The sequence below is a fragment of the Rhodamnia argentea genome, chromosome 5 (genome assembly GCF_020921035.1).
Source record: "Rhodamnia argentea isolate NSW1041297 chromosome 5, ASM2092103v1, whole genome shotgun sequence".
Taxonomy (NCBI): Eukaryota; Viridiplantae; Streptophyta; class Magnoliopsida; order Myrtales; family Myrtaceae; genus Rhodamnia; species Rhodamnia argentea.
Genome location: NC_063154.1, coordinates 13,569,473 through 13,597,209, shown reverse-complemented (window position 1 = coordinate 13,597,209; position 27,737 = coordinate 13,569,473). Strand labels below are relative to the sequence as shown.

Sequence of the window (27,737 nt, the reverse complement as noted above, 5' to 3'; positions counted from 1 at the left end):
GTAGTTTTCGGAATAGTTGGTGCTTGCGGAACCAACGCAGTATTTATCAAATATTTCAAATTAAAATTTTCACTAGTAGTAAACGGAGCATGATCAAAGGCAACATATTCAACTAATGTTTGTTTACAAAGTGCATCAGTATAACGGAATAAAAGATGAATATTAGGATTAGCGTACCCGAAAATTTGTTATTGCCTAGTGTTGATCCCTGCTTGCATTGGATGTTTTTTCGTCGGATGCCGACGGAATGTTTCGTAACCCTCTCTTTTGGTAAATTTGTATGTTTGTGAACAATATTTACAATTTATAATATACTTACATTCGCTTTCATCATAAATCTTGTCGAAATGCAGCCATAAGTCGGATGTACTCTCTCGGCCCTTCCGTTCCAGCTCATTTGCCGTTAATGTTTCTTTTATACCGGTAGGAAGATGAAGACTTTCTTGCGTTTGGACGTGTTTAACGTTCGGAATGGGAACAACGTTAATATTATCATTGTCGTTTTCCTAATATGTATACTCACGAGGATCATATCTAGGAATAAGATACTCGGAATCTGCCATCGTCATCTTGGCCTTTCCAGTATTTCCGCTTCTACTTGTCATTTTTTAGAGAATTGATCGGAAATCCGATTAAAAGAATTGAGCGGATTAGGAGAATTTGAGAGAATTATTGAGAGAATTTGTGAGAAAAATGAAAGGGGGAGGATATATATTTATAGAGAAGGGGAGGATTATTTAACTTAATTTTTTTTTAGGGCTAATTTGGCCGTTGTTGGGGGGGGGGAGCCCAACTGCTCTTTCCCCACCGGGCCCCCTCCCCTTTTATTATTATTATTATTATTAAACGGGTCGGAACCGGCCCGAAACCGAAGCTTCCGAGTTGGTTCCGACAATATTAAAACTCGAATCGTGGGCCAAATCAATGAGTCGGTTCTAGGCCGATTAACGAGCCGATTCCGAGCCCCCGGTCCCGAATGGCCACGTCTATGCCCGGAGCCGTGCGTGGGCACATGTGGCTCATGCCCTGGTGTCTTGTGGCACCGTGCGACCTCCTCCGAAGCCGCGCCACCCCTCGAAAAGCTCGTCTCGACAAGACTAATCCACATATGTGATCAAAATCAATTTTTATCGAATAAATATTTCGAAAATGGACAAAATCCAAAAGTTTTAAATTCGGAGTATGGATGGCTCTAATACTACGTGTTAGCCGTTATAAACTTTATGATGGTAATCCCTAAATCATCATAATTAGAAATAGAATGTTATACGGAGAAAGAAAAGAGTTTGTGCGCTCCCTTACCAAAAAAAAAAAAAAAAAGAATTTGTGCACTTGGTTTGGAATTTATCGTTCTTGAAGCGAAGTAGTAACGATCCAAAACTCAAGATTTTCTTTTCTAATACCCTTCGTATGACTGGTTCGATGAGTTGCCTCTCGGTTTCTCTCAAATCTTTATGTGAGATGATTTCTGAATCAATGGAGTTAAGAGGGACTAGAGTGCTATTTATGGATTTTTCAGCTGAGCCCTTTCATCACAAGTTGCACCAAACTCGGCCTACACTAATCAGACTCATATTAGAATAGTTAAGAACATTTACATCTGACACTATAAATTAATATCGTAGAACGATAATTTTAATCTCAATTAATAGAAGCCGAGCCGGAAAAACTGTTGACACTCACTTCTTCGATAATCTTGGAAGAAAGAAGTGGACAGGACTCGAAGCGAATAACGACGATGGATATGGAGTTCTTGGCAAAGCTGTGGCTCCAAATCGACCACGACTCGCGCTCGCACAAACCCATCATATCGTTTCCTCCATCATCGCCACCCTCAGTTTCTGCACGCCATCGACCTTCCTCCTTCGGAGCTTGACAGAGTCTTAAGACCTTCGTTGGTCCCTCCCAATGGTGGTCGCCAAAGCAGCTGCGTTGACCTGGACCCACTCCGTGTCTCCCTCTCTCCACATTCCTCAGTCCTTCTCTGTGAGCGATACGCTTCCTCCAGTTGTAATATAGCACAAGCTCGTTCGCTCATTGCTTAACCGAATGCCGCTGTTGTTGGGATTGTTAGGTCCGCGATGCGAGGAGATTCCGACCGTTTTGTGCCTCCGATCAATCGCAGAAGGTACCAGTTTCCGGATTCAGAGTAGAGTAGAGCTTTTCGTTGTTTGCTTGATTAGTGGGGTTGCTGTCGGAATGCAATTGTACACGATGATGCATTGGTGTTCTTCCATGTTCTGCGAGCTGCAGAGTGTTGTTTGCGTTCGTACATTTTGCTTTGCGAGTTGGTAACTTGGTATTATAATGTACGAGAATGCACCTGTTAATCGACCATGTGGAAGCATCAGTCAAGAGTGGTCTCGTGTTGCCAATGGCCATTTTCTAGTCTCTTTATATCCCAAATGTTTGAATTTGCATCATGCAGGTTGGCTACGATCAAAGTAGTCTAGCCATCATAAGGCTTGAGCAAGATTCATCTGTTGCCAGTAATCTTGCACATGTAATTTATTTGCTTCAATTTTGCAGTCGCTAGTATTCCTTGTTCCCTTTTAAATGTTTCCAGTTACTGTATTTCAATCATCTGAAAGTCATTGAGAATGATTCAAGCTTCATATGTATGCTTTCTTAACTTTTTGAACTTACATTCTTGATTCGTTTTCCTTCTTCGCATTGAGGCTGTCCAGCTTTTTCTGTGCTATATGATGGGGGAAGTTCAAGTAGTTGCCTGGTCTCATACGAGAAATCGAACAAGGATTGAAAAGATTTGGAATTTATCACTCCTGTTATTAGCTTTAGAATACTGTCATGCGAGTGATACATCCTATAGTTATGGTGTGACATTTTTTATGTATCTTCTTTCACTCTTTTCATGATGCTGCAGGAAAACGAGATGATTGTCTCGATAACAGGAGCTACAGGCTTTATCGGTAGGAGGCTAGTGCAGAGATTGCGTGCAGGTCATGGTCGCTTCTTCTATTCAGACTGATGTAATGGATATTTTGCATGCACTAGTGTCTGATTCTTTACATTTGGTACAGAAACAAGTTCCTGATCTTTTTATCCATGTGTATTTTCGTCTTCTTCAATTTGTTTGCATTACGCAGTTGAACAGTCCATTAGATATTTGTTCGCAAAGTTCTTAGTTGCCACTTAGTTGCACTCTTAGTTTTTGTCCATCTTCCTTAATGCTACTTGCAGCAGTATATATGTCCAAGAGTTCTTCATGAACAATTTACAGTGACATGCTCAGACCACTCACCAGTCAAACACCATAATGTGCATGCCAGGGCCTCCACCTTCTTACTATGCATGCCACCATCGATTTGAGTTTATGCACGCCTTCATGTCCAACACCGAGCACATAGCAATGTGGAACCTTATGGACTTGTTGAAGTAGTGAGTGGTTCATTTTCTTGATATGCTCCCACCAGCAACCACGTGTTCAAGAATAAATTGTCCCATGTGCTATTCCTTCTCAATTATTGTAAAAGATTTGATCTATTTGTTAATGAAGCATATTGAAGAAGCTCATTCTACCTCTCCCATCTTATTGGGGACCTTGAATACATGAGTGATTGCTGTTTTGGAGATGTTAACATAGATTTGAATTTGTTCTGTCTTGCAGACAATCATACTGTGCAAGTTTTGACTCGTTCTAGATCAAGAGCAGAGTTAATATTTCCGGGTAAGAAGGTAATGACTACTTTTAGATACCTTTATGAGTTTCATTATTTCTAGAACGCACATAAGAATTTTCATAGGATCTGCTGAAGTTGTAAAACAATATTGCATTGCCTATTCATATCCATTCACATACATGCACAGATTTACTCTTCTTGAATTACAGATATTGTCTTTTCAGCCTAGATTTACCTATGTGAAATTTCTACATGTATACTATAGTTTCAGCTGCATGTTGCCACATGAAATGCTAAATTTGTCTAATCTGACCTTCATTACTTCCTGGCAAACATAGTGAAAGATTATCCCGGACTTATAGTGGTGGAGGAGCCAAAGTGGAAAAACTGCATCCAAATGTCAAAAGCTGTTGTCAATCTTGCCGGAATGCCAATTAGTACAAGGTGGTCATCTGAGGTAAGTATCATATTGGAATTTATTATTCTTTTCACATATTACCTTACAAGTAACCTGTGTTGACTAATGATGCAAAAAAGCGAATTACATTTGCTCCGTGTGTATCACGGAAATTGAATGGTTTCGAAACCATTTTCCTAAAACCAGTCTTTTGTAGTGCTTAAAATAATTAGTCAGTGAAAAATGTTTTCATTATCAACAATAATTTATGTCTAAGCATTTTCGTGGATGACGAAAATATACGTTCATTCATTTTTATAAGTGGCACAAGTGATCATATTTAGAAAAATATTTTCCAAATCATTCATTTTCTGCGAAACAAACACACTCTGAGTTATTATGTTCCCGATACATTGTGAATGATCTTTCTAGTTTCAGCTCACATGATGTGTTAAATGTGTCATTTCTGTGCATCTAAGTTTTTATAAATGTCACCACAAAAAACTATACAAAAGGAAAAAATGGATTAAGACAAGGATTTACGTATCTGTAAAGAATATGAGAAAAGGGAATGGTACTTGAAGCATAGGTACTGTATCTCATGGTTTTTGACACCTGTCTTCCTTCAGTTAGTCATGCCACTAAATGAAATGGTTTATCTGCATATCAGGCATGCTGTGATTTTCAATATTTTTTGCAGATCAAAAAAGAGATAAAAGACAGCAGAATTAGGGTTACCTCAAAGGTCAGAAAACATTTCCCCTTTTTCCATCGGTATATTCTGTAGCCTCTTTTGAGCCATAACATCACGACATGAAGTCGGGATTCATATTTCACCGTAGAATGAAGTTACTAATCCAAAGGGGAATAGCATTATCAGATTATGTTTCTTGGTTGTTCACATAATTGTTTCAATGACTCAAGGTTGTAGATTACATAAATGCATCCCCAGAAGAAAATCGGCCTACTGTTTTGGTCAGCGCAACTGCTGCTGGGTACTACGGTCTCTTTCTGATCCCATTTCTACTGTTCTTCTGGTGACTGCTACGCTAAACATAGCATGGTAGCACTCATTTACTGTGCATGTGTTTTGTCAAAAAGCTGTATATTATCACTCATATGATATGGAGACTCCGAAGCAAAATCAAACGAATAATTTGTTTTGGGCTGGAGAGAAAATCTAAATGTTAATTATGTTGTTGTGGCTGGAAAACTGGAGGTCTCATTGTTAAAACAGGCTATTGTCTGGAGATAATTTGTCATGGTAGTTTATTATCTGCGTGAAGCAATATCAGTGTATCCTGGGACCATGCATACCTGGACATGCATAATGGCTTGTCACAGCCTTGTGATTATATTTGGAGGGATTATACTTCTTTATGCTTCATGAATGGTAAACTTCATAATGGTTTCGATTCTTGCAAATGAGAATCTAATAAAGTAGCAAAGTGTTAACGCATTGAATACCTGAGTCGGATGTTGCCACTGTTCGAGTTTTTTTTCCATTGAATGGAAAGGAGTGAATCCCTTAACCACTGAAAGAATTCTATATCTTCATGCTAGAAAAAAACAAGGTTAGGAAGAAGATCCATTCAATAAGTAGTCAGCAGTTTGTTGAGTTGACTATTTGAGTAATCGTGATAGAGACGTGGGCATGAATGTTCCGACAATCTACTCATTACTTCTTAAATTGCCTTTACTCTCTGGTGTTTGAATTGCACTTAGTCTGATTACAAATGGACACTCTTGACCCTTCACGTGAACCTGGTCATCTATTTGTTTTTTTACTTCCAAATCTTCAGGCACCAGTGAAACACAAGTGTTCGATGAGCGTAGTCCATCGGGAAATGATTACTTGGCTGAGGTTGGTCATTCAGTCATATTATATTCTTATTCTCATCTTGTGTTGAATGAAGTCAAGAATTTTTGTGGGGATCATGTACAAATATGATATTTCTATTGCTCTTGATCAGGTAAACTGTGACATTGTCGCCTTAAGTTCTTGCTTCAGATTTACAATTTTGAATTGCAAAACACGAATAGCTTCTAATTAGCCATACTCCTACGTTATAGCACGCATATATCCTCTTCTACTCAAAAGAAACAAGAACAAATAGTGATGCGAGGCCTTGAAAGTTTTTTCATAGTGGTTACATCTGGGACTCAGATACTAGCATCTTTGCATTATGCCTTCCCTTTTCCAAACATCTTCATCATGCCTACCCTGCTCCTGTCCATTCATTTAGTTTAACATTTTGATTTATCAGGGATTCAGTGATAACTTAACCTCTAGAAAGATGAATTCCCTGCCCTGTACTATCGTTCCAAGTTTGTGACACGGAATTAAGTAATGGCTTTTACCCCAATGAGCTTTTGTAGATGAAACTAAAATTAATTTCCATTAATTTGCAACCTTCCTCTGGTGAGAGTCAGTGTTGATATGAAGGGGACACTCCTGCTTGATTGTAGTACTAGTGAAATTCAAACCATTGAGGCATTCTCGTCTGGTCAGTCTCTCAAACTATCAATCCTGATATTTCTATGTCAATAATATGTGCTTAATGCCTCGTGCATTGGAATGTCCTTTTATGTGTTCGGCTTGTCCAGTATTCTTTAACTGCTATATTGCTATGTCCTGTTTTTGGTAAGTACAAAAACCTGCACTTGGCAAGTCATGACATATACAGACCTAGTCATGTTTTCCTTGGTAGGCATTAGCTAGATGGCATTTGACAAGTTCAACTATGGGCTTATGGAGGAATGACACATGTCCATTCTTGTGATAACAGATCGCACGACTTGAGCTTTTTATTTCGTTTTGATTTTCACATTTATGAGAATTTGTAATCTAAGAAAATCAAAATAGAGGAAAAAATCTGATGAAAGGATCATAAGTCTTGTGCGACCATTGAAATGATTGAACACAATTAGACTTTCTTTCCCAGCTTCTAACATTATCTTAAATGCAGATGGTTTTTGTTCTTCTGTTGTTAGAGGATGCCAAATTTTCAATTAATGTTTGTCTTGTGGAGAACATATGTCAAGAGAAGTTCGTGTTAGTTTCTTGCTGCTGTGCACAATAATCAAGTCTAGCAAGTGCTTTATCTATTGAAGCATTTTTGTGCAGGTCTGTAGAATATGGGAGGCAACGGCTCTCAAAGTGAACAAGGATGTCAGGGTTGCCCTTATCCGTATAGGTGTTGTTCTTGGTAAAGATGGTGGTGCTTTAGGTATTATGAGCTTTCTATCTGTTTTCTGACTTGCCAGCTATCTGCCTCATGATTTTCCTCTTGATAGTTTCATTCTTAAAGGGTGATGAGGTCCTTGTCTTTTATTGACTATATTTAACACCCCCCATCAATTGGGCTGATTCAATGAGATAGGGATAATAACAGCAGAAGTACTAAAACTTGTGTTAGTTTGGCACTTTAGTTCTAATACTTTTTGTAGGAAAAAGTATACACTTTCTGCATTTAAGGACTTCCGCTAGTTCCGTTTGTTTTTTGTGGAACGACTGTTAAGTTGCTTACTTCTGTTTGTGATACCCTGCAGCTAAAATGGTCCCTCTCTTCATGATGTTCGCTGGTGGACCATTGGGCTCTGGCCGACAATGGTACTGATTTCTGAATATTTTATGCCAAATATTTTCCTACTTATGGACGTAGTTTTCATATCGTTGCTCCTGTTCCGCTCTGTAAAGCAAGAAGCATGGAGAAATAGTAGCATCGGATTTGTTCCAATGGTTTTATCTTGTATACCTGCGCTTTTTTGTTCCTTTAACTAATTACCGTTTCGTTGTATGTTTGTGCCTTTATGTAATTGAAATGCGGCTTACTCTATTGTTTGAGAAACCAATAGTTAGTATCCTTGTGTAGGTTTTCATGGATTCACGTGGATGACTTAGTAAACCTGATATATGAAGCTCTAATCAATCCATCTTACAAAGGTGAAGCTTTGATGTTTTAGTGTTATAATTCAGCTAGCAGACAGTTCGTAGGGATGACCTTTCATCTCACATAATACTTGAAAGCGGTACACCTTTTTCTCTATTTTTGCTAAGATAGCAAGGTTTAACAGGAGTTATCAATGGGACTGCGCCGAATCCGGTACGCTTGGCAGAATTGTGTGGACAGCTGGGAGAGGTATTAGGCCGGCCCTCTTGGTTGCCCGTTCCAGAATTTGCCCTCAAAGCGGTGCTCGGAGAAGGTGCTTGTGTGGTGAGGATTTCTCCCCTTGATTACATATGCAGTCTTCTCTCCTTGCAGTTAATTGAGCCCGAGTTTGTCGCAGGTTTTGGACGGACAAAAGGTGGTCCCTGCTAGAGCCAAGGAGCTGGGGTTCCCATTCAAGTACCCCTATGTGAAAGATGCACTGAAAGCCATCCTTTTGTGAAGGAGGAAACCCTGATGATGAACCAAGCAACATTCGAATCATTCTTTATTCTTTGAACTACTTTGATCTCTGTGGGGATTTAGGAATAGACTGGGTTCACTTATCTTAGGACGACATTGACGCACTGGATGAGACCTGGATATTAAGTGGCTTTTATATCTGTTAGTGATGGCATTTTGGGACTACACAATTAAAGGGAAAACTATCAAAAAGGACTCAATTTTTTGTCAATTCGGCCAATTTTAACTCGAAATCGCTGACGTGTAAGCATGTCGTGTCACGTAGGACGGTCGGCGCTAATGTGGACATATTTTAACAATTTTATAATAATTTTTTAATTTTTCTTTTCTTTTTTACTTTTTTTTTTTCACTTAGGGCCGGCAAGGGTCATTGGCCGACGCTTGCCGACCAAGGCAAGGGCGCGCAACCCCTCGTTCAAATTTGGCAAGGGCCATGATGCCCTTGCAGCCCTAAGCCAGGTAAAAAACTGAAAAAGTAAAGAAAAGAAAAATAAAAGGAAAACCATTATCGTGTTCTTGGTCATGGAACAAGAATTTTTGGGTTGTCCCTAAACCTACTCTCTGTTCTTGGTCATGGAAGAAGCTGCTGGATTTGCGGGCCGAGTTGTATATGTACTTTAAGTGGAGAATTGGAAATGGCTTATCCACCTCCTTTTGGTTTGATCAATGGCATGATCGAGGCCCACTATACAGGTTATTCACCAATAGAGATATTTTCCGTTCCGGTGTCCCTCGTAATGCATCTGTGCGAGTCTTCTTCACCTCCTCTTGGCAGCCTTCCTCTGTTTTGGAAACACTTACAGGTTGGGGTGTTGCTGCTCCAGTGTTTACCGATGATAGACAGGATAGCATGATTTGGCAAGGCAATTCCTTAGGTTCTTTCTCCGTTTCGTCGGCCTGGGAAGTTGTTAGAGCACGGGGTCAAGTGGTGTATTGGCATTCGTTTATTTGGGATAAAGCCATTGCACCGAGACATGCCTTTCTATTGTGGCTTGCAACTCGTAATCGATTGCCAAGTCAAGTTTTATCGCTCAATTATCACGGGATCTCTGAAGGATCATGTGCCTTTTGCCATCTTAGACCAGATTCTTTAAACCATCTATTCTTTGGATGTTCGGTTACTTCTTCACTTGCTTTATTCTGGGCTTCTAAGTGTAATGTCTCGTGGACCAACCAGCCATGGCAGGATTTTTTGCGTTGGATTGTTCCTCGGTTGGGAGGTAATACCTTCCCCCATTGTGTTGCACGTTTCTCTCTTGAAGCACTTTGTCATCTCATCGGGTCTGAAAGAAACAACATCATCTTTAGACAGAAGACGCTATTTATACCGGGCATCATCAAGCATCTACAAAAGGTAGTAAGGGACAAAGGTCTCACCTTTGTCGGCATTGAGGACAATCCGCGCAATAGGCGTATCCGGTCGAAGTGGGGTATATCCGAGTCCATCTTCGGGGACCGTTCGGTGGTGTCTTAATGTACTGTCCCGTCCTTTTCTGCTGGGATTTGGCTACTGTTTTGGCCTTTTTGTTTCGGTGATATATATACCGCTGTCTAGCGATTGTGTAGGTTGATGCTCTGGTCCGGCCAGTGTTGTCTTTGTATAGCTCTCCTTTTTGCCTATACAACCTTGCACCTATTGACACATGTCTATGTTTCTATAGGTACGAGGGTGGTATATGGTTTTTATTGTATGTAGCGCTTTTGAAAAGTCAATATACACCTTACCTTACCAAAAAAAAAAAAAAAAAAAAAAAAGGAAAACCATTATCAATAAATTCAAAAAATTATTAAATTTTGTTCACGTTAGCACTGGCCGTGTCATGTAATACGATCGACGTTCACATCAATGATTTCTGGTTAAAATTGATCGGATGAACTCAATTAGTAAATCATGAAAAGGTTTAGAACTGAATTGACAAAAAAAAAAGGTATAGAATTGAATTGTAATAATTGTAATAAATTAAAAACTTTTTTGATAATTACCCTCACGGTTAACATGTGCCTTCAGGCCCCACTTTCAAATAAATTGAGTTCCCCATGAAGTGTGACATGAAGTATTTCAAATAAATTGAGTTCCCTATGAAATGTGACATGTAGTAGGAGGCTATTACGAAGAAGTTCCGGGAGTTGCAAAGGAAACAAACCAAAATGTAATTTCCTTAGAACGGGAGATGGTTGGCCAAATTTGCATGTGATAAACATTTTTTAAGGGCTCGCTAGGTTCATTCGTAGTTCACCTATTTAGGCTTAGCACCAACTCAAAATATTATTTCCATAGAACGTGATGATAAGCACGTAACAGCATTTAGGTGCTCCCTATATTCAGTCGAAGTTCACCTGCTTAGGCTGGCTAGATGGCAAGAGCATATATCCTAGAACAGGAATTGTAAGCTAACAACAAGAATTTATGGGACTTATTTTCCAGACTTTCGAGTTTCATCAAGTTAAACCAGAGTCCATAGACGGGCTGCATCTTGATGGAATTTCGATCATCCAAAATCATGGGCATGTCAATGATTAGCAACCATATTGTTCTACTGCATTTCATTGGTGTTAAACACAAGTCTGAGAATTGATGGCCGAAACGGGAGAGAGAACACAAAACCTGGGTGAGAGGACACACCCACTTACGCTATGGATGTAAGCTGGCAGAGATACGCAACAGAGCTACATATACTTGAGAAGTAGCAGTAAAGAGATTTACGAGAGAGAGAGAGAGAGAGATCCAATCAGTCATAATTACATGTCAATTCAATTATCCACAACACCTAATCTCGCCTGGAGTAACCCTTCCACGATAACAAAGCAAATATGCAAAGGTGCTGTATTCTCAATATCATACATGAATGCTTTGAGCAGAACAAGTCATCCACAATAACTCAACCCCGCAGTGAATACTTCTTCCCTGTGAAAGCCTGGAACTTTGGCTCTTCCTTTGGAGGTTGCTCTTGTTTAGAGTCCTTTGGAGCTTCCTGCAGATTTGAGAACAAAAGACTAACGTGAGTAGGCATCATCATCATGGTCTCTCTCTTTACGCAACCCTGTGAAGAAGAGCATATGTATAAATGGTGAGAAGCAGTACCTTTTGCTTCTCCTTTGGAGTCCGGTTTGCATTTGACCCAAAAACAAGCTTTCCTTGAGTTTGGCGTGCCGATTGTGAAGCAGATGCTGCAGATGGCGTTCCTTTGCCATTAGCAACACCAGATTGCTTGCCTATGGAAACACTTGTGGAAGCAGGCATGAGTGGATTCTTCGATGGCTTTCCATCCAAGCGTCTACCTGATCCACTGAATGGATTGAACTTTGGTTCAGCCTCAGCAGGACCCTCTTCAACTGAAAGCATAGAGACGGAAAACGATCTTAGTTATGTCAGATGTTAGTTGAATGCCCTGCGGGAATTTCCTTCAATTTGATCTATAAATAGAAACTAGTGAGAGAACACAACCGTGGAAACTTGTCCAAGACTCGCTCTGAAAAGAGCTATATACACAGATGATCCAAGGATCTTATACTCTTTATTAGAAGGCAACTAAGAGATTGGCAATGGATATCTATTGTGCGAACGGAAGAGGATAGCTATTTCAGTCAAGGTGTTTCTCTAGGACTTTTTTAACCAGTCACTAGTGTCTATGCCATTACATTAATATCGACGAGTAAAAATATTGATCCAATACCACCAATGTCCTGACACTAAAAGAGAGAATGAAGATTGAGTGTACGGAAAAGGCATACCCTGTGCCGGTCCCTTGCCTGGGGCAGGTGCTATGGGCCTTTCAGGCTCTTTGTAATCCAACGGAGGTGCAAAATCAACCTCGCAATCTGTCTCAATTATACTTATGGCATGAGAAGGCTTTGTCTCTACGATATCAATATAGTACTTTTTGTTGTTATATGCCACCATGATACTATCCCCAGTCGTTAAGCAGGAATAATTCCTCAGTGTAGTCTCTAGGCTACACATTGAAAAACAAGAATGTAAACCACTAAAGTTAACATGTCCAAAACATAACATATCACATGTTCAATCATATGTATATTTAAAGACTGAGATAGTACATACTCCTGAGTCACAAGGAACAAAGAAAATTGTAATTGCACCATCAAGACCATTCTTCTAGCAACTAACCAAACTTCACATAAGTATTCTTCTAAGTGAGAGTGCATACATGATCCAAACTGTCTAAACTACTAATCTCAAACCCCGTGTGGATAAGTAGATCCACAACTTAATGTGAACAAGCCGGTATCTACTTAATCGTCAAAAAATTAGATGTTCACTTCTTGCATCATAAGATAGTCTAATTAAAAAACTACAGTCGTCGTTTGCATTAAAAAATCATAAGGAAACTTCCAATAGCAGGCTGGAGGACAGTTGGACTATGTTGACTGTACAATAGAGAATGTTCATGGATGAAAAAGCAGTCCGAAACAAGATTGCCAAAGTAAGTTATAATGTTCCTAAAATGGAAGAGAAGGAATAATTAAGCTTCATCATTGTAACTTCTCCAAAAAACTATGAACTCTGCAAAAAGATAGAGGAACTTAGATGGAAACTAAAAATAATCATGTTTTTGGTTAAAATACCTGATAATCATTTCATATCCTTCAATAACAAAACTTTATAACCTTTGAGATTTTTTGTTTCTCTTCAGTTCCGCTGTCCCATAATGCATAAAAATCTCTCATCTTTTTTCTAGTGATTATCAATAAACACTCTCCCTTCATTTTTTTCAACACAGCAGCAGCAAGCATACCAATTCAGAGGCAGCTAGCCTGATACCCCAGGCATCCTCCAGTAAAAAGTTCAATCAGCAAGAGCATTCATACAATAGAAAGAAGATAGTGAAAAAATCCATCTTCTGTCCATTACCAAAAAAGGGAGCAGTGGCAACCATGTAAGAATAAACTGGAAGTAAGACATGTGAACTAACATTGCTTTTGGGTTGGAAATATCCAAAAAGTCCTTTGTGTGTGGTTGCAGTTTAACATATGTTCCCTTTGGAAGAGTTGCATTTTTCACTTGGACAAAATCTCCTTCTTGCAAGAGCAGGTTCTCCATCATCTAGATCAAAACAGAAAGATCAACAAGATAATGGAATCTGTAATCAAATAACACCAGTGAATTAAAACGAAGGAAAAGAGGACTCTACCCAATATGGCATGTATATCATCCCTTCTTCAGCAATAAACTCGAGAACACCACAATGAGAGACCCGTTCAGCAGCATTATTTCTCAGCTCAAACAACATTGGATAATCAATATGCAGGGACGCTGTGACAATGATTTAAAATGAGCTTCGATTGATACGGTACAGCCAAAACCAATAGAAGAATACAGACAACTAGTAAGTCAACAAACCTAGGCGATCAAGGGCAGACGGAGGCATTATAACTGTGAAAGCACAAGAAGGAAAGGCATCATCAGAAGGATGAGTAAGAAAAGAGAAACAAATTTCATCTCACGGGTGGTGAATGTAAAAAAACTCACTTTTGTCACCACTTTCAATTTGTGGCTGCACATCAAAGAAAAATAAAAATTCAATTCTCACGAACATATATAATAAAAGAAGAAACTAAAAAGAACAGTCAGCGAGAAAGAAAAAATGTTGCACAATCTACTTGGCAGTGAAACTTCAAATCGGCAGGGTAGATTGTCAGTCTGATTCAAAGAAACCAAGAACCGACTCTGACATGTTAAGTTCCAGGCTACAACAATGGAATCAGCTCATCTAGACGATGATCACACTAGGTTCAGTTTCCGACTTCTCCCTTCCCTAAACATGTTTTAATAAAAATTGCATAATCTAATCCTTCGAAATCATCATACACTACATTGTACACATTGAAAATAAACGCAATTTAATCACCGTCTTGTTTGCGACAAATAGAAGGAAGTCCTGACCTTTTCGATGAAGGATGCAGGGTAACAGCGATATGTCTGCTCAAATGATGTCCCATGATATCCATATCCACCAAAATACTGGTTGTAAAATCAGAAGAAAATTGGAGTGTCATACCTAGATCTCAGTAAAGAGCATAAACAGAACCATTGACTCATCAAAAACCAGAAACCATGACATACAACCCCACCATCTGAAGACACAGAATGTTAAGGAGGAGCAAACTATCAGATTACTATGCATCATTATTTTGCTTCCATAATTAGCTTAGTGGTGAAGATTAAATGGATATCAGTACAAATATTACGTCAAGAGAAAGAGAGTAGTTTGTGAACCAATATAAGCTAAGTTCAGGCTCATGTGATCATGTGCAATAACAGTAAGATTTCCAGCAAAAGCTGATACATATGGAGAGAGAGAGAGAGAGAGAGATCTTTTGGTGGTCATCGTGAGTGCGTTTAGTCTCAGTTAACTCTCACTTTTGGAGTTCAATAACTTCAACTAAATTTAAGAATTAATATCTTCTTGTATAAGGACAAAGAGATTAGTATCAGAGAAGTTACAGATTCAACAAGATCCTGCATAGTAAAGATTATCTCCATCATCTGGCTTTAGGACAATGAATCAGTTCGTCTTTCCAGTTTATATAGCTTTTGTTTTCATAGCTCATCTGGTGATCACTTAGATTTCCTGTTTTCTTGTTTTTCATTCTAGTTCCCCGCACCCACTTGCCCTACTTTCTTCGAAACGTAAGCCTGGAGGGATAAGTCTCTGCCTAAGGTGCACCAGTGGAATTTATTATGCAAACTTACCCAGCAATGCACAATTTTAATTCATTCATGACTATCATGAGTACTTTATTTCCAGATTACCCCAAAAAAATGAATTCAATAATTTTGCAAGTTTACAACAGGGACAATACACGTCTCTAAAGCAAATAAAAATGTTACCCCAGCCAACTCACCAACCATGAATATTTAGACCAATGAAACTTACCATCTTGTGCAGCTTTTAAGACTGTTGCACAAAGTGATGAATCGTCAAGCACACCTACAAGACAAGACACTACAAAGCTCAAATAATAGCTAAAAAACCGGGAAGTGCATCAGGAAACTGTAAATCAACAATGCAACTTTGACAAATAATTACAGCGTTGGCATCATTTACTAAGGACATCGAAAAAATTCAAATAATTCTAGAATTTCTATCATAGAAAATTACTTTCTTCTATGTCAGCAGCCATGTGGAGAGAGACACTGTACCTCAAACTAACTGAAGCCAAGCCGACAATTCACAAAATTGAACATCCCAACTACCCAAAGAAATAATTATCCAAATTCGCTTATCCAATATTTCAACCCTTCGGAAATCCCAAGTACAATCATAATCAGTTTCCGCATTCGCAATATCGCGCACACCCCCCAACCATACGAACTCGGCAACCACTTTCCGCTTCCACTTTAAACCAGTAAAGAATAGTCCAATCCACAAAAAAGGGACAAAGAATCAAGCAAAGTAAGCAGGATTGCTCGAGTCGCAGCAGTTGTCTCATCCTATAGTAATCAATCAGCACAATAAACAAGGAAAAACGAGGAACTCAGAAAATTCAGACAATTGCGGTCGTTGTCAGCAACAAAATCATACGAACGCGCTGATTTTCAGAAACCAATAGATCGCGCCTACCGTACAGAGGAGGGAGGGAGAGATTGAAGCTCCGTCGGAGGATCTGTTGCTTGTTCAAGTGGAGAAGGGAGAGAATAAATAGGATTGGGAAAGTGGAAGGGTGGGGGGGTAGAGAATAAAAACGGACCCGTTGCGTTGGGTCGGGTAGAGAACCGACGGGGAAACGGGCCAACGGCACGTTCTGCGTATTCCGAACGCCACGTCGCTGTCGCTGTCAGCCACATAGCTTGGACCTGGGCTCCAACTTATGGGCCGAGCCGAGCCATAATTGGGCCGAGAGTCAGGTAAGATGAAATATAATTCCCCCGGGGTATTGGCACCGAGATCAAAGCACATGTATATGTATGAGGTATCGTAAATTGATTTCTACCACCACATCAACTAGGTATAAGTGAAGTGTAAAAGAAAAAAATTTCCATTTCTATTTATAAGTTAAAATTTAATTTGTAAGTTAACATTTGAGTTAACAAATGCGCTGAAGCATTAACTGAGTCGATCTAATATGAACATATGATAAGTAGATCTTTTTTTTTTTTTCAGGATCATAAAGGGCATGACCGAAATGTTTTGTATTTCCCATTCTTTTGCCAATTATTTTTCATTTTTATTTTACGTTTAATCTAGCATTAAACATATGAACCATTTAGAAAATACAAATGTTAGTATGTAAAATTAACTGTATTGAGTAATCTTTTATAGTTCAATATATTTGCTTCATGGTATCAAATACTTATTCGATCTAAAAATAATACATATTACTTTAACAAGTATATTAAGACACTCATTGATTAAACCCAATATGATATAAGATATCTTTTAATTAAAATGCAATCCTACTTTGCAGAAAAAAGAATAACACTATCATATAAAAAAAAAGTTAAGTACAATCCTAGTGTTGACGGTGCGATGAATTATATTTGTACCTTAAAATTTTAATTGAAATGAATGATGCTGGAACCGTTTGTCCAAATATTTTGCTATACCTTGTGGCCGCAAAGGCCCCGTCACTTGCATAGTATAGGATGATCCGTCAACTTCGCCCATTGATGACCAAAAGACGTTCCGTTCTGTTTTTTGTATCTTATTATCTCTTACCTTATCAACCCAATTACTTCAATAGGACAAGCTTATAGAAAGATTGCAACCGGTTATACAAGTCTCCCAACTTCCGAATGAATTCATGGGGTCAAGGGCGGGCTGTTATTGATGTGCACAATCTTGTTCGATTAATTTTGACAAAAAAAAAAAATCTCGTTCAATTAACAAATGTGCTTAAGCAATAAGTTATTAACTGAGTCGATATAATACAAACATATGATAAGTACATTTTTTAAAAAAATTTGAGAATATTAAGACTCTGCAATTATTTGTATGTCCAATTGTTTTTGCCAATCCTTTTCTTTTCTGTTAGCATTGGTAATTTGAGTGTAGTCTAACGTCGAACACGTGAATTGTGAGCCATCTAGAAAACACAAATGTGAACATGTAAAATCAGTTGTATTTTCATCTTGGCGTCGGATATCTTTTCGGTCTAAAACAGACAAGACAGATAGCAACATATGTTTCTTGCACGGACGAGTACTTCCCATTGGCTTCTCGTGCAAATATAAACTTCATCTTTTTAAAGCAAGAAAACAAGAGGAAAAAAAAGAGATACAACCAAAGGACAGATTTGAAAACTAAGGCCAATTCTGTAGTCCCTTGAGCGACAAATCTTTTCATTTTGTTCCACAATTTGTCTTAAGAAGCAAAAGCTTGAAAAGCTTTCAATCCATGGTCCAGGGTAGAAATATCAGATTTTATGATCTTACGGCGACTACACCTCTGCAAGAACAATTCTTGCTCCACGCTCGGTGGGCATTTATCGCAGGACATCCCTTGCAATATTGGACAACTAACTTTTCCCTAGGACAAAATAAAACCACATTGCCAAACATCGAAAGGCAAATTAGGAAGTTTAACGTACTCCGTTTAATTATGAATAATCAAAATACATCTTCAACCCGGGAGAAATTCTAATACGAGCAAACAGAAATTGAATACTTACTCTTGAACTTGGGCAATTACTCCAAGTGCTCAACCAGAAATCACAATGTGCTATGGCCAGGCTTATCTACACTCCTGTCATGCTGATGCCAAATCGACAGAAAAGCTGATCTATCCAAATGTCAACATGCACAACGACAATTATATGGAAAAGAAACTAGAACGGAGCGGTCAGGGAGGCAGATTAATCTGCACTTCAAATATTTCATCAAAACGTCAAAGTTAGGGAAAACACCCAAATACGCAGCAGTCAGGAGTAACTGAGCATCAAAGCCAAACATTGAGGTTCATCGAACAGAAACAAGATATTGGCCGCCAGAGCCATCTTTCGATCCCATTTCTATGGACTCTCTCAGCCTGCAAAGCAAAAAGTTACAGGATCTTTTCAGGGATACAATCAATGACACCAGGTCTACCTCAATCACGCAGGGCAACTTATGTGCATGAGTACTGGGGGTGCATGCGTGTGCGTATGTCCACATGTTTATCTGAACAGATAGGTGGGAGGGTGGCGGGTTTCATGCAGGCAATGGTTGGCGCACGCAAGGAGAGAGAGAAAGAGATTTCCTTATATGGACAAACTTATAGCACAGAATCTGTGGCAACTCGTACCAACAAAAAAACAACTAGCCAAGAAATGGAATGATTCAGAAAAAGCAAGCAGTCTAGTGAGTAGTGGTTCAGCGAAAACAAAATTGAGACACTATCACTAATCAAAGGGGAAAAATAGCCAACATGTTAAACTCTACTAAATAAAACGTCAAAGTAACATCACGGACTGTTTAATGAGAATTAAAAGAACATAATAATGAAATGAATACACATACTAACCTTTATTAACCAAAGGAAGCACTTAGTATTTTCAATCATTATCTTCACGACCATAATCATAAATTATCTCAATCTGCAAAAAGAGGATGGATAAGAAAATAGTGGAGCAGGAAGATTAAGATTGTTGTAGGACAGTCCACAATGGTGACCAAAATCCAGTGCTCACATAGTCACTTATAATCTGGAAAGCAGTAAACATGCAGTGTGTACAATGCAAGATTGCTAATAAAGTCCCTCGGTAAAGAAGAGGAAGAAGCAAAAGAAGGGTCAGAAAGCATCACTGAGGGGGAAAATCAGACTATACGCAGTTCTTGAGAACTGAAAAGTAACAGAAAGTAGGCAGTATGCACTGTAGAATTCGAGCTGGAAGAGACGACACGGTGCCACAAGGAAGATAATTCCAACAGTCTAGCAATTGAGCACAATATGCGCACTAAATTAAGATTTACTGACAAATCCGCATTTTAAAATCAGCGTTTTAAAATCACCATCAAATGCACTAAAGAGCATAAATCAGAAAATATATATATACACTATTCATGAAGCTTCGATTTACCTGCAAAGTTCTTTCCACAGGTCAAATCACGGTAATAATATGTCAATAAAAGGAAAGAGCATTGATGAGAGTACAAAGCATACTGCATACATCCAGAAAATTACAAACTGACTTGTGCACAGATTCAGACCAACCATTGTATGCCCTCACTGCTCATACTGTCGAACTATGATGTACAGCACATATAGAGCAAACAAATAGATTATCACTGAGATTACTAAGCATGCTCCACATCGTTGAGCAGAATGCCAACTAAAGATGAGATGAACATTCTCTTGTGAAGATCAAAATCATTAGAGGATTCATACATATGGATAGCCACGTATTAATCATTGTGACTATCAAGAACGCTTACCCCTGAAGGTGGTGTTGGGTTCCGAGTAAACTTGCTACCACCAGGAGCCCAAGGCACTGCGGCAAGATGCACAAGTGAGTTGCAAGCCACGTATAGGAATTGCAAGAATACTCATTTCTTGAAAGGCAAAAAAACGATAGAAGAATAGAGGAAGTATAAAGATTTCACATCATTCCACCAATAAAAGACGGCTAAGTTCAAGAGTCCAACTGTATGCTAGGCAAAAACCTAGATAAGAGAATACAGATGACAGAATGTCTACACTCTGACCTGATCTATTCCAAATAATCACATGCTATTCATCTCATAGATTACAACATTTCATGTGTACAGTGATGACAACTTTCAAGCAGCCAAACAACGGGGCTTCATCTCATTCAAAAGTAAGAGTCCAGTGTAGAATCTAGCAGTGCATCTAACCAGTACTTACCAATGTAAGGATCAGGGTGCCGCCACTTATTGTAGCTAGCTTCCGCATCAGCAATCAATCTGTCAACCGTATCAAGATCCTCCTGCATATTTAAATAATAGCAAGCAAGCATTTTCAGTTTTCTGTTATTACATCCATAAACCACATTATCCTGTTACACTATCCGCTCGAAAGCAAAACAATGATTGGTTTACGGAGAACCATTACCAAAATCAAAGCTGTGCATTAACTGTCCAGGCTACTATTAGCAAATGGAAAATCAAGTGAAAATAACATGTTGAGCTCGACAAATATACACAAGCAGCATTCGCAGACAACAAAACTATTATCCCTGATGATGCAAGACAGAACAAGAAAGCATGGAAACTCATGAAGATAAGCAGGACAATCATCCTAAATGGCAAACAGATAAAGTGCCTCCCTTTCCCCACTATGCCTTGGGTTTCATGTCATTTCAAAGTCCAGTTTTCTACTTGAATCGAACGAAATCTCCGTAATCAGTAAACTCACTGGGATCCTAATCATCCATTCACGAAATTAGAGTTCTCGAGAGGGCACCAGACTGAGTTTTTCGCAGCGGGTCGTACCACGTGTTTGTTGGATTCGAATCTCTCGCGCAATTCTGATGCCTGACGAAGGAAAAATCAATCCAAGCATGACGATCAGCAGCCGAACGTTGAGACCGCGCGATTGAGGAAATGCGAAACCCTAAGAGAGAGAGAGAGAGAGAGAGAGAGAGAGAGAGAGGTACGTCTTGGTAAAAGAGGTGGCGGTGTACGGCCCAGTTGAGAGTGTCTTTGAGGGCACGGCGGTAGAGAATACGGACTTTCTCCTTCTGAGCTGCCCTCCGAGCCAGATACCCCGCCGTCGTCGTCGCCGCCGCCGTCGCGCTCATTCTTCTCCTTCAAGGCGCTTCTCTCTCTCACTGTCTCTCGCTCTCCGGTGACGAAGTGCTCAATGGGACGATTGAGCAGTGAAATCACGGAACCGCTAGTCTTTTCCTCCCGGCTTTAGAGCTGCGTTCGCTTAACCGGCTACCCCTTTTCCGTTCAATACATTCAATTATTATCTACTCCTTATATAATTATATTATCACTATATAATACATATTTTTTTCCTTTTTTTTTTTGTAAAATCAGGTTTATAGCTGGCTTGATGCGCGAGACAGTTATATAATGCATCTTGTTGGCACCAAAATAAATCATCCGTCGAGACACAAGCTGCACACATGATAAATCATTACATATGTGGATCGCGGAGAAATCAACGCATGTGCAAAGCACGTGAGGAGTCGATACCTAAGCAAGACAAGTGAAGGGTCGGCACACGTGATAAACCCGTGAAGAGAAGGCGTTTCGATAGAGAATACGAAAAGACCGATAGGCGTCATTTGAAGAAATCATTAAGCCGCTTAGTAAAATCGGGCGCAGACAAGAAAGCAATCTCGTAGAATTTCAAGTTTTTCAAGGAGCGCCAAAGATTGCGAAAATTGTCTCCTTGAACTTCATGATTGGAGGATAAATTCGAAGCGGATGAGGTTCAAATAGCTTCTAAGAGCCAAGGAGTCCACAAAATGCAGAGGACGTGGGGCTAACTCCTCACAATCAAAAGAGAATTGTTAAGTGTCCTATCGACGATTCTTGGGTTGACAAACTTCAAAGCCCCATGATGCGAAAAACGTTAGCACAACTAATACCAATGAAAATTGAAAAAAAGGCGCCAACAGCATTGGTTATCCGGAGTCAAATAACTGCTCAAAAACTAGGTCAAAAGGGATTCAAAAGGACCAAGGAAGGCGGCAATTGTTGGCGCGCTAGGATTACCACCGCTAAGGAGCGGTTGCCACTTCAACTATTATAAATATCACCAGGCATCAATAGAGAAACCCCCCGAACTATTCAACAAATTTATTTTATCTTTACTTATCGTATTGCATTTACTTTTATTAATTGTAGCTTCAAATTCTCGTCGTCGAGTCAAACTCCGGCATTTATCTTTATTCCGGATATTATGCCATCAAATCGAACTCTGGTGCATTATCGAAGCGTATTTAAGGCATTGTCATCGAGTCAAAACTCTAACACTATTTTGGATGCATTGGTTCGTTATTCTTGAGAGGATTAGTACTTGCAAGGCCATGCCATCGAGTCAAACTCTAGTTTGATTTATGTTTGTACACTTTCTTTCGATTTCGTTTGTATCGATCCCTTTGGATTTGTACTTGTAGACTCTCACCATCGAGTTAAATTCTAGTTGAGGCAATATTTGAGTAATTCTACTAGACATTGTACTAACTTCGTGCGTTGATTCTTCTGACTATCTGGAACTCTCTTGTCCAAAATCATCACATAACACCTCATCACATTTAAAAATCGAAGAACGAATTTCAGTGAAAAATATTTTGTCGCTGAGCAATTTCAACGAAACATCTTTTTGGCACCCCTAGTGAGACCTTTGTGATTGATTCGAGGAGAACGTCAATGAGAACTAGAAATCAACGTAATCCAGACAACATTGGTCGTGATGCCTTTCCTCCATCACCTGATGATCGCGTAGGTGTATCCGCGTCATCAAACGCTCAACCAGTTGTAGACCGAGTGCAAGTTGTGAATTGAGATCGAGAAACTAACCACGAAAAAATGACAAAAAAACTTCACTCCTAGAGTAGGTAGTCTCAGCCGAAAATAAGTGCAACAAATAGGGACGTCCCAAGGCGTTCACCCATTTTTATTATTAACGGGCTCTGTTTTAATCTTATATTATATAGTATTAGAGTGCGCATGTTGAAATTTAGTAACTAAAAACAAATGGCGGCTATACAAAATACAAGTGCATGCATAAAAAAAATGACACACACGCCTAAAGGGTATGATCTTAATAGGGTTCACTATCTATATACATGCATTACATAGCACACATGAACCATGCACATCAAATCATCTGTTTTCATATATATAGGGAAAATTTCAAAAAATGGCCCGAAGTGCTCTCATTTTATCAAATAAGGGCTTGAAGTGAACTTTATTTCAATTAAGGGCCTGAAGTGCTCAAATTATTTCAAAAGAGGGCCTAATGAAGGGCATTTTTGACTTTTACGTTTTTATTATTTTTTTAATATTTTTCTTTTTATCTTTTCTTTTTTCTCCTCCCTCCCTCTTGTTCATCATCTTCCCCACGTTAAAAAAAATGCCCTCGTGATGGTAGCTTTCACGTTGATCTTATCCCCACTTTATATTCTCTCTCGCTCTCCATATTTGACAAGACAAAAGACTTTCGCCATGTTTGAACAGAGGAGCACTTCCCTATTTAGGCATTTACCATTTCCAAATCTTGTTGCTTAGTTTGAATGAAATTTCTGTTTCGGTCAAGAAACAAAAAGAGCATGCACTTGGAAAACACTCTGTGTCGCCGCTACTCATGCAACTCTCTCTCTCTCTCTCTCTCTCTCTCTCTCTCTCTCTTTGAGAAAATCCCTGCACACTCGCTTCCAATCTTCCCGGATTTACGTATTTCTACCGATTCCCAATTGGTTTCATTGAGCAAAAGGCATGAAACAGAGGGACAAAAAATCAGATTTTTCCAAAAAAAAAGTCTCCGGGCATCGGTGCGGGAGAGAGATGGTGCAGTGCCAGAGGCTCCATCAACCGAGAAAAGGCGAACCGCATGCCTTCGATGATGAAGACGGGCAAGGCAGGAAGAAGCCCAAGCTCTTCTACCTCCTTCTCCTCCTCTCTCTTCTCTCTTGCGGCTTTGCAGTGGTTCCTCGGCTGTTCGGTTCTAGTAGCCTCTCTCTCTGTTGGGTTTTGCTCGTCTCTCTTTGTTCCTCTTTATTTTGCTCTGTTTGGTTATATTTTCCGGCCTTTCTCTTGATGGTTTTCTTTCGTGGGATTTGGCAGATTCTTTCGGCGGGGACGGGGAAGGCGGGCGCGAGGACTTCATGCCCGAAGTGCCCTCGTGGGGAAGATGATGAACAGGAGGGAGGGGAGGAGAAAAAAGAAAAGGTAAAAAGAAAAATATTAAAAAAATAATAAAAACGTAAAAGTCAAAAATGCCCTTCGGTTAGGCCTTCTTTTGAAATAATTTGAGCACTTCAGGCCTTTAATTGAAACAAAGTTCACTTCATGCCCTTATTTGAGAAAACGAGAGCACTTCATGCCCTTTTTTGAAATTTTCCCTATATATATATTAGTTATATTATTCATTTACAAAACTAAACTACAGAATACACTGAAAGGATTACAAAGGAAGAACTACTCCAGAATACTATCCGCCGTCACCACGATCCCCATCAGCTGTGAGCTCTAGCTCTGTTATATAAGTCCACTACTACTCAAATGCGAAGCCTATCTTAAAAAAGGTTGAATCAACAAGAGTGAGCCAAAACTCAGCAAATATGTACCAAACTAAGTAACTAAATTGTCTGATCTTGCATGCTAAAAGAACAAGTACACAGTAATAACAAGCACCCAAACACGCAAGGCCAAAACAGCAACGTCACTCAATCACGAGTTCATTCAATAACACGATCTTGCCGCTCCCCATTCTTTTGAGTACGCTCGTATCCATTTAACACGTCAAAAAACAAGACAACAAGCACCAGAACAGCTCCAAGATCCCACGGCTGAACACGCTCCACACTTCCTCGTCTCAATCATCTCGAGGCGAGCGGTCCGCAACTTCTGGTCACCTCACCCATGCCTCACAAACACTAGTTTTAACGGTAACTCAGTCAAACCAGTCGCGGAAATGCAGAAATCGGTCCTCTAAAGCTCGCGGCCAACCGCCCTTATCATAGTATAGCTTCTAATTCCTCTCATTTCAGTAGCAACCAGCACGATCAGCCCTTGAATCTACCCATCACAAGAAGACCCCAATTCGGCAATTAGATCTAACATGCAAGCCATCTGCGCTACGACATCAGGACCAACCCGAATTCGACAATCTCTTAGCTCGTTCCATATCGACTCACGCCATCCCGCAACAGTAGAGAATTTAGTAGCCAAGATTAGTAAACTACTTGCCTGGAATAAAATTTCAAAGTAACGGAAGTGAAATCGATGAAGAGACGGGCTCGGACCGACTTCCTCTCCATGGCAAGCATCGCGGGTCCGAGGACAATAGCGGAGGAGGGGCTTGGCGGCCTTTGTGAACCCCCGGCATGTCGTGGCGTTAGCGGAGGTCGACCGAGCTCGAGGGACGCTCGGTGGAGAAAGCGAGGCCAAAGGGAGAGGGGAGGGGTCGTCCGTGAGAAGGAAGGGGAAAATGGGAGGGAGGAGAGAGATTAGGGGGCTTTTATAAGGGAGCTTGAGGCGGTGGCAAATGGCGGTTTGGAGGCTTCGCAGTTCCACCGCGAATCAATCTCTACCGCCACCCCCTGCCGTCGCCCGCCAGTCCCCCTGCCGTCGCCATTTAACATTTCTTCATCACTACTAGATTTGCACAGCGTGTTGCGCCAAGTCTGAGATTTGAATGCTTTCTTCTGATTTGATGTCCCCACTGCCCAGTTTTCTAGCGTTCAACTCATAGGATTTCTTTTCCGGTAAAAAAAAAAAAAAATCATAGGATTTCTTTACCTTTAGATCCATCCTTGCCCTTCGAGCTTTTTCCCTGTTCTTTTGATGTGAAACTCACCTTTCCTTTGAATTTCTTCCTCATCTTCACGAAGCTTTTTTATCAATTCGTTAGAAGAGCCACTTCCTCGTCATCATCTTCATTCGAGGACATACCTTCTGCATCAGATTGGTTAGCCTTAAAGGCAACAACTTTCTTACTGCTGGAGTTATGCTCGTCATTGTTCAGCTCTACTTCATACGCCATCGGTTTTCGATGACATCGTCCATTGATAGAGAGGTTGAATCCTGAAGAGTCTCTAGAATGGAGGTTTACTCTTCTCCGATTAACAGTATGCGTTGTTGTATTAAAAAGTGTCTAAGACCATGTGACGGGTGGGCGGCAACAGTAGTGGGGCGAGTGGCGGCGGCAGCGGCAGTGAGTGGGTGAAATGACCCGGGTACCTTAATCAGAGCTCTGACGTCTAAGGGTGTCATCCAACATTAATTATGAGCTCTGATTTAATCTGTTACTATATAGTATTAGAGGGCGCATGCGAAAGCTTAAAAAACTAGAAACAAGCAATCAGCCATATAAAATACAAACAAGTGCACATGGAACAAAAAGGCAGGCACGACGTCTAATGATATGGCATTACTCATAAGATTTCTAATCTGTATAGCATGCAATCACAAATCCATACGTAACAAAAATGTCTATTTTTATATATAATATATAACTGTTTGTTTACATCTTCATTCCCTCAATTAAAACAAGAATAAGGATAAAAAGGGTGAACTACTCTAGAGTACTAGCGAGTCTCATCTCCGTTAGCGTGCTACCGTCCGAAGTCGCCGGAACCCGGGTATCCGAAAAAAGAGGTTCAACAACGAGGGTTGAGCCGAAGCTTAGCAATTAAAATATCTAACCTAACGACTAAACTATTCATTCATAGTTCATCCGAGCTAAAATCTACAAGCATCACATCATCGGATATCAGGAAAATTTATCACATAATACATACGTGAGGAGCCACAAAACTTCATCGAATCTCTCCTCAAATCTTACAACCAAACATCCATATGAACCTGATTTCAATCCCCGCCAAACCGATGACTCATCGGGCAATCCAAGCTTAATCTCCAACCTGTCCCAAGTCGAGTAGCATCCATGTAACCAAGGGGCATACCATACAAGATCCGAACCTTGTGAGCCTTTCCCCCAAACTTATGGCCGAACTTACCCTATACGGTTCCACTTCGATTCGTCACAAATCGACTCAAATCGGGACGATCAACTCATAAATTCCGCTTACCCATGACCTCGAGACTCCACTCAAGCAACGAATAAAAAATATATCATCGTCTTCCTCACCATTCAAGCCCGTTTACTCATCATCATACCCATTTCCAAATGTAGAGAGAAAGCCAACGACAAATGAACAATCTAGTGGTAAGGATAGATAGTTACTTGCCTCGAGATCATGTATGAAGAAAATGGAGCTCGATTCTCCAAAGAAACGAGCTCGATCGTCCTTTCCTTCCATTGGGTGTCGCATGGCCAAAGTGGGGCGAATGGGCATCGAGCGGGCTGAGTTGGAGTTGTTGGGGTCATCTTGGAGGCTCGAAGGTCGCCGGTGTAGGGGCTCGAGAGGTGGTTGGGTGGTGCACGGGCAAGAGAGAGAGAGAGAGAGAAAGGAGGAACCGAGAGAGATGAGAGACGGGTAGAGTTTGGGAAAAGTACACTAGAAGTGCCATAACTTTTGTACAGCGTTCACTTGAGTATCATAACTTTCAAAACATTCACTTAAGTGCCATAACTTTCAAAAATCGTTCACTTGAGTGCTATGTTGACGTGGAAGCGAAAAAACCCGACGTGGCAAATGCCGGAAAGCCGACGTGACATGCTAGAAAGCTAACGTGGCTTGTTGAAAAGC

General features: G+C 40.0%; 3 protein-coding genes across 6 annotated transcripts; 1 reads left to right on the top strand and 2 right to left on the bottom strand.

Annotated features, from left to right (window-relative positions):
- Window positions 1-1,691: 1,691 nt before the first annotated feature.
- On the top strand, window positions 1,692-8,590 carry LOC115729993 (epimerase family protein SDR39U1 homolog, chloroplastic). Of its 4 annotated transcripts, none has more exons than XM_030660629.2 (13): window positions 1,694-1,986; window positions 2,075-2,149; window positions 2,885-2,960; window positions 3,629-3,688; window positions 3,980-4,098; window positions 4,739-4,783; window positions 4,963-5,041; window positions 5,841-5,902; window positions 7,166-7,268; window positions 7,591-7,651; window positions 7,914-7,984; window positions 8,103-8,255; window positions 8,329-8,590. In XM_030660629.2, the coding sequence occupies exons 1-13, from the start codon at window positions 1,909-1,911 to the stop codon at window positions 8,358-8,360; spliced, it is 1,014 nt and encodes a 337-aa protein (XP_030516489.1). In that variant the 5' UTR covers window positions 1,694-1,908; the 3' UTR covers window positions 8,361-8,590. The 4 variants fall into 4 exon arrangements, with proteins under 4 accessions (XP_030516490.1, XP_030516489.1, XP_030516487.1 ...); XM_030660627.2 differs by having other exon boundaries at window positions 1,699-1,986; window positions 8,116-8,255; XM_030660628.2 differs by having other exon boundaries at window positions 1,700-1,986; window positions 2,075-2,128; window positions 8,116-8,255.
- A 2,579-nt stretch (window positions 8,591-11,169) lies between these two features.
- LOC115729994 (ubiquitin fusion degradation protein 1 homolog) lies at window positions 11,170-16,130 on the bottom strand. Its single transcript, XM_030660634.2, has 10 exons — window positions 16,034-16,130; window positions 15,347-15,400; window positions 14,353-14,430; window positions 13,939-13,963; window positions 13,810-13,842; window positions 13,601-13,722; window positions 13,382-13,512; window positions 12,183-12,403; window positions 11,533-11,783; window positions 11,170-11,422 (listed from the first exon to the last, which is right to left on the bottom strand). Exons 2-10 carry the CDS (start codon window positions 15,347-15,349, stop codon window positions 11,330-11,332), a joined length of 957 nt encoding a protein of 318 aa, XP_030516494.1. The 5' UTR covers window positions 15,350-15,400; window positions 16,034-16,130; the 3' UTR covers window positions 11,170-11,329.
- A 1,919-nt stretch (window positions 16,131-18,049) lies between these two features.
- Window positions 18,050-21,289, bottom strand: LOC115729995 (NADH dehydrogenase [ubiquinone] 1 beta subcomplex subunit 9-like). The gene is made up of 6 exons (XM_030660635.2): window positions 21,003-21,289; window positions 20,839-20,880; window positions 20,252-20,333; window positions 19,822-19,877; window positions 18,911-18,983; window positions 18,050-18,436 (listed from the first exon to the last, which is right to left on the bottom strand). Exons 1-5 carry the CDS (start codon window positions 21,144-21,146, stop codon window positions 18,942-18,944), a joined length of 366 nt encoding a protein of 121 aa, XP_030516495.1. The 5' UTR covers window positions 21,147-21,289; the 3' UTR covers window positions 18,050-18,436; window positions 18,911-18,941.
- Between the last annotated feature and the right edge of the window lie 6,448 nt (window positions 21,290-27,737).